Genomic DNA, 5,711 nt, shown 5'->3' with positions numbered 1-5,711 from the left:
AAGTATCATTTTTACCTGAATCTTTCTTGGAAAACTTTTTGAAAGATTTCCTCGGAGGAGTTCTATTTTTCTTCAAGAACCTCTGAATTCTTCTTGTTATCATCGCAACTTCTTCATCTTTATCGTCATTTTCCTCATCTTCATCACTTTCACTTTCATGAGGAACAACTTTAAGTGCTAAGCTCTTCTTTGGCTTTCCTTCTCCTTCTCCTCTTTTCAATGTGTACTCATGGGTGATAAGTGACCCGATGAGTTCATTGACTTCGAGCTTCTTGAGGTCACTAGCTTCAAGAATCGCTGTAACTTTTGATTCCCAACGTTTTGGTAAAGAGTTGAGAATTTTTCTTACTATCTCCACCTTGGAATAAATTTTGCCAAGAGCTGTCAAGCTGTTTATGATGTTAGTAAAACGAGTGTGCATACTAGAAATAGATTCATCATCATTCATCTTAAACATTTCATATTCATGAGTAAGAATATAAATTTTTGATTCCTTTACTTGCGAAGTTCCTTCATAAGTTACTTCCAAGTTATCCCAAATTTCCTTTGCCGTAGCGCAATTCATTATTCTATTAAACTCATTTCCATTAAGAGCATTATATAATAAATTCATAGCAGTTAAATTTAAAGTATAAAGTCTATCGTCTTCACGATCAAACTCTTCTTCTTCCTTTTTGACCTTTACTCCATCAACCACTTTTGTTGGAATATAAGGTCCATTTACAATACATTTCCAGATTTCTCTACCTTGAGTTTGAAGAAATATTCTCATTCTAACTTTCCAGAATGAGTAATTATTTCCACAAAAGAGTGGAGGTCGACTGCTAGATTGACCTTCACCAAATGAAACTGCAATGTTAGCCATAAAATCTTAACTCAAAAGATAGTTAATCTTATAATAGAGCTCTTAGCTCTGATACCAATTGTTGCCCAGATGACTAACACAAGAGGGGGGTGAATTGAGTTGTATAAAAAAAATAACAATTATAAATCAAATATATAATATAAAATATAAAAAAAATATAAAATAACAATAAATATAAAGAGTAAGGGTAAGAGAGAAGCAAACTCAGTATGTTAACGAGGTTCGGCCCCACTGCCTACGTTCTTGCCTCAAGCTACCCCTTGAGGATTCCCAAATTCACTATTCAACCTCCTTCAGGTGGAGATAGAAACCTATTACACCTTTGAACAATACCGCTACAAAGGATCCGTGTAGAACACCCTCTACACTTGCAATCACCTTACACGTGGTGATTCAACTATTCCAGTATTCTACACACACAAGGGTTATACACACCCTTTTTCTGATACAAAAGCTGATAGTGGGTAGGTTATCAGAAAACACTCCTCAATGAGTGAAATAAGAACAATACAGCGCAAACTATATCTCTCAAAATGAACAAGGATTAAGGCTCAATGTTTAGAAAAGAGAGAATGAAAGCTTTTAATATTGACGGCAGTAGCTTGGGAAATTCTGGCCCGGCTGGAGCAGGAGGAGTTATTCGCGACGAAGATGGAAAATTACTTGGGGCTTTTTCTGTGTTTTTGGGTCAGGGATCTAATAATTATGCAGAAATGAGAAGTCTTCTGGAAGGGATTCGTCAATGTCATCATCTTGGTTTTTACCGCATAGAGATTGAGTCCGACTCCCAACTTCTTGTAAACTAGATTACTAGAGGGAGCTGCAACATTTGGTATTTAGAAGAGTTCTGGGATGAGCTTCAAGACAATCTTTCTAATATGGAGTATACGATGAAACATGTTTTTCGAGAAGGAAATGCAGTGGCTGATTTTCTTGCCAAGCAGGGAGCTGGGGGACTTAACGCGGATTAGCTTGATGCTCATGATCTTTTGCCCAGCCCTCTTCGGGGACTCCTTCGCATGGATAGACTTGGTCTTCCTTACCTGCGAACCATGTAGTGCTCTCCCAGGTTTGTCTTTCTTTTTAGCTCTTTGTTTTACCCTCTGGTTTTTCTGTGCTTTTCTCTTGCAGGTTCTTGATCGTGTTTCTCCCGTTAGTTTGTGCTTTGGTCTGTCCTGTAATGTTTATGTGGCCATTATAGTTTTTGATGCTTGGGTTTTGGACTTATTGTGTATTTGTAACCCTCAAGCATCGGGTTGTTACTACGGTTTTCCTCCGCCAAAAGTGAGGGCTTATTAATAAAATTAGGGTACCGTCCTCTTTCCAAAAAAAAAAAAAAAAAAAGAGAATGAAAGCTTTGGATGAATGTTGTATGCTCTTGGTGTTGTGAATGTGAAGCTCTCAAATGATCTATTTATAGGCATATGAGACTTCATATTCAAATTTAAAAAGATTCACATGTCAAAGACAACATCATTCACTTTTTCAAAAAATTTAAATAAAAGGTTCTTCTTTTTCAATTGTCAAAGACAACATCATTCACTTTTTCAAAGAATTCAAATAAAATGTTCTTCTTTTTCAATTGTCAAAGACAACATCATTCACTTTTTCAAAAAAAAATCAAACTTAATCTTTTACTTTTGGCATATGACAAAATGAGCACACTTTCATTTTCAAAAAATTCAAACCTAATCTTTTACTTTTTGTATAAGTCTAAAAAAGCATCAATCACTTTTGAAAATATTCAAATAAAACATGTACATGTGAAAGATGACAATCAATCATCTTTAATATTTTCAAAGCTCAACCATTTAATCAAGACATGCACATGCAAAAGATAACAATCAATCATCTTTCAAAATTTTCAAATTTAATTTTCAAAAATATTCATGCACATGTGGAAAATGTATTTTAATGCTTTATGATAAAATATTAATTTTGAGTATTAATCCTAATTTCGAATTTTGAAGAGATTTACAACATTACTCTATAATTTTAATGTGAACTTGTTCCCTTCTTGCTCATGCTTGTTTCCTTAATGTGCTTGACTCCATTGTGTAGACAACTTGAGCTTGAGACTTCTTTATTCTTTGAATTCATTTGTTATCATCAAAATCCATATGTAGATTTATAATCACATGAAACTTGAAACTTTGAGTTCAACAAAAATTAATCTAATTAATTATATTAGTAAAGTGCATAATAAGTATATAAAAATGACTGTATATAATATTATTTCAAAAGTAAAAGAGGAATTCCCAAAAAGGCTAATGGACTGCTTAGCCCACCGACCATGTCCAAAAACATAGGGAGAGCCTACAGGGTGGGGCTACTTTTTTTTTTTTTTTCTTTTTGGGGTCCTTTTGAATTTTGGACAGTGCTTTACTGTATATTTGAAATCTTGGCCCCTAAAGTAGGCCTGAGATTGATTTTTTTTTTTTTTTTAAGATTTTTCTTAAAACTTAAAGTTCGATTTGACACTTTAAAATTTTTATTTTAAATTTTAAATTTTTATTTAATTATTATAATTTTTTTAAATTTTTATATAAAATATAATAAATAATTTAATTTTTTTTTTAATTTTTAAAATTTAAAATAATAATAATAATATTAAAATATAATATTTTTAATTCTTGGTACAAGGAGACCTTTTAAGTATTCTTGAGCTGTTCCTTAGCCAGGTACCACGTTCAGTAAGAAGTCGAACCTTAGCCACAATGTGGACATCATATCCACTTACCCATTGAATCGAACAGAGGAAACAAATTTATAAGATTTATATATATATAGAGAGAGATTAATTGAATTTTATTATATATATATATATATATATATAAAATGTGGCCTCGTAAACGTTTTCTTTCGTCTTGGGTGTAACGAACAGAGAGATTTAAAACACACAAAATAAAAACAAAGGTTGCCGGCCGATGTAGGGATGTGATGAGTGATAAACTTTGGAGTTTAGATACCAAATGATCATATAACATATTTGATATTCCCAACTTAATTAATTTATTGTATGTGAAATTGTTCTTTTCCTGTTTTAACTTCGGAGAAAACAATATGCCTGCGGTGCAGAGAATCTTTGGTTGCTCAATTTGACACAAATACTACGTTGGTAGACCTTGTCCCTTCCTATATGTTTGAGTTTATATCTACAAATATCACAGGAGGGAAAGATAAGGTTGTAATCATTACCACACCTTGATTATTGGGTTCTGCAATTACCAGAAGTACTCCCACACCAGAAATTAAGAGAAATTAGGAAGAGATGGTTTCTGGGCAACTCTCACACGAGATGAAGATAGAGGTACCTGCTTCTGAAGCCTGGGAGCTCTATGGCACGCTTCGTTTGGCAAATCTCGTTGAAGAAGTTTCAACTGTCATGGAGAAAATTGAGGTCTTGGAAGGTGATGGAGGGGTTGGGACCGTTCTCAAGCTAACATTTGTACCAGGTATATATACATATTTCTCAAGCGGGTTGACCAGGAATGAATTTCCTGTTCCTTAGACATGATGAACCTCCTCTGGGTAGAGGTTACTCTGTCTCAGACTCATATTTTACAAATATATTTAAGAGAGAGAGCTAGAAGATTATGAGCAGGGAAAGAGCCATGGGCTCTTTTCACTGTTCAGCATATTCTTGGCAAAACCGGTCTGTATTTTTATTGTTTATCAACAATTATCAGAAGAGGTCATGGAGTTTACAACTTCTTAACCATTAATGATACAAAGCAATCGAAGCAGCAACTTTTGAGAGAATTGCTTGAAAAACATTGGTTTCTGCACTGCACTGCACTATTTATATAACGTATAGAGGAGATTAAATTCTTTTGTAAATTTATTATGTCTTTTCTGCATTGAAATAGGCACACCTGGTCTTAGCACTTCCTCGGAGAAGTTCACAAAGATTGACAATGAGAAACGGGTGAAAGAAACAGAGTTGGTTGAAGGAGGATATCTGGAGATGGGGTTTACTCTTTATCGTGTTCGTTTCGAAGTCATCGAAGAGGGCGATGATTCATGCATTATAAGGTCAACTATAGAGTATGAAGTGAAGGAAGAGGCAGTTGCTAATGCATCCTATGTCACTATAGAGCCACTGGAAGGCATTACGCAAATTGCCAAAAGCTATCTCACCAAGAACAAAGCTGCTAAATAAAGATGCACTTTAGTGTTTTATATATTTGGAGTTTGTAATCTTGGAGTGAAAAATACCCTTTCCTGAAATAAGATTACAAGCTTGTGTTGTTTACTAATATTTAGACTACTACCAGTACTATATCTTCTGGTTGGCTGCACATCCTTTTCCCCTGCAATTTATTGCAAATTAACAATAGAATATGCATCAAGATTTGAACCTACTTGAATATATATATATATATATATATATATATATATATATAAGTTTCGCACAAAATGTACAAATATTGGAATCTTCAGCTCATCAGCCGTATGAGGAATTCAGTGGTTTTGCACCAATGGATGGAGCAAAAGGCGGCCGGCTGAATTCTATATTGCTCCTCAATAAACAGGGAAGAATCTTGATGATCTATGACTGCTGTGGATGCCCTTATCTATAACTCAGATTTTGCATTTAGCTAATCTGATGTGAATCACCTTATCTGAGTTGCTTTATGAACTCTTCCATGAAGAGGTGAGAATCTGTGTTTACATCTGCCCGGTTAGTACCTTATTTAACAGTAAGTCTAATCCCCCGTACTGAAAAGTAATTTAATATTCAGATCTGAGAAATGCAAATCTTCTCGATCAATTGGCAAAAACATGTCCATAGCAATAGCAAACCTTCTTCACAAATCAATTGGACTAATATGCTTGTTCTACC

General features: G+C 34.2%; 1 protein-coding gene across 1 annotated transcript; it reads left to right on the top strand.

Annotated features, from left to right (window-relative positions):
• The first annotated feature begins 3,933 nt into the window (after positions 1 to 3,933).
• LOC122313008 (norbelladine synthase-like) lies at positions 3,934 to 5,166 on the top strand. Its single transcript, XM_043127695.1, has 2 exons — positions 3,934 to 4,320; positions 4,735 to 5,166. The coding sequence occupies exons 1-2, from the start codon at positions 4,137 to 4,139 to the stop codon at positions 5,025 to 5,027; spliced, it is 477 nt and encodes a 158-aa protein (XP_042983629.1). The 5' UTR covers positions 3,934 to 4,136; the 3' UTR covers positions 5,028 to 5,166.
• Positions 5,167 to 5,711: the final 545 nt, after the last annotated feature.

Source organism: Carya illinoinensis, chromosome 6 (assembly GCF_018687715.1).
Source record: "Carya illinoinensis cultivar Pawnee chromosome 6, C.illinoinensisPawnee_v1, whole genome shotgun sequence".
Lineage (NCBI taxonomy): Eukaryota > Viridiplantae > Streptophyta > Magnoliopsida > Fagales > Juglandaceae > Carya > Carya illinoinensis.
The sequence above is the reverse complement of the archived record's forward strand: the minus strand, read 5'-3'. Positions and strand labels throughout refer to the sequence as shown.

Coding starts and splice junctions, on each gene's coding strand:
- LOC122313008 (XM_043127695.1), top strand. CDS start 4,137: ATGGTTTCTGGGCAACTCTCACACGAGATGAAGATAGAGGTACCTGCT. Junction 4,321..4,734: donor CAAGCTAACATTTGTACCAG/GTATATATACAT, acceptor GCATTGAAATAG/GCACACCTGGTCTTAGCACT.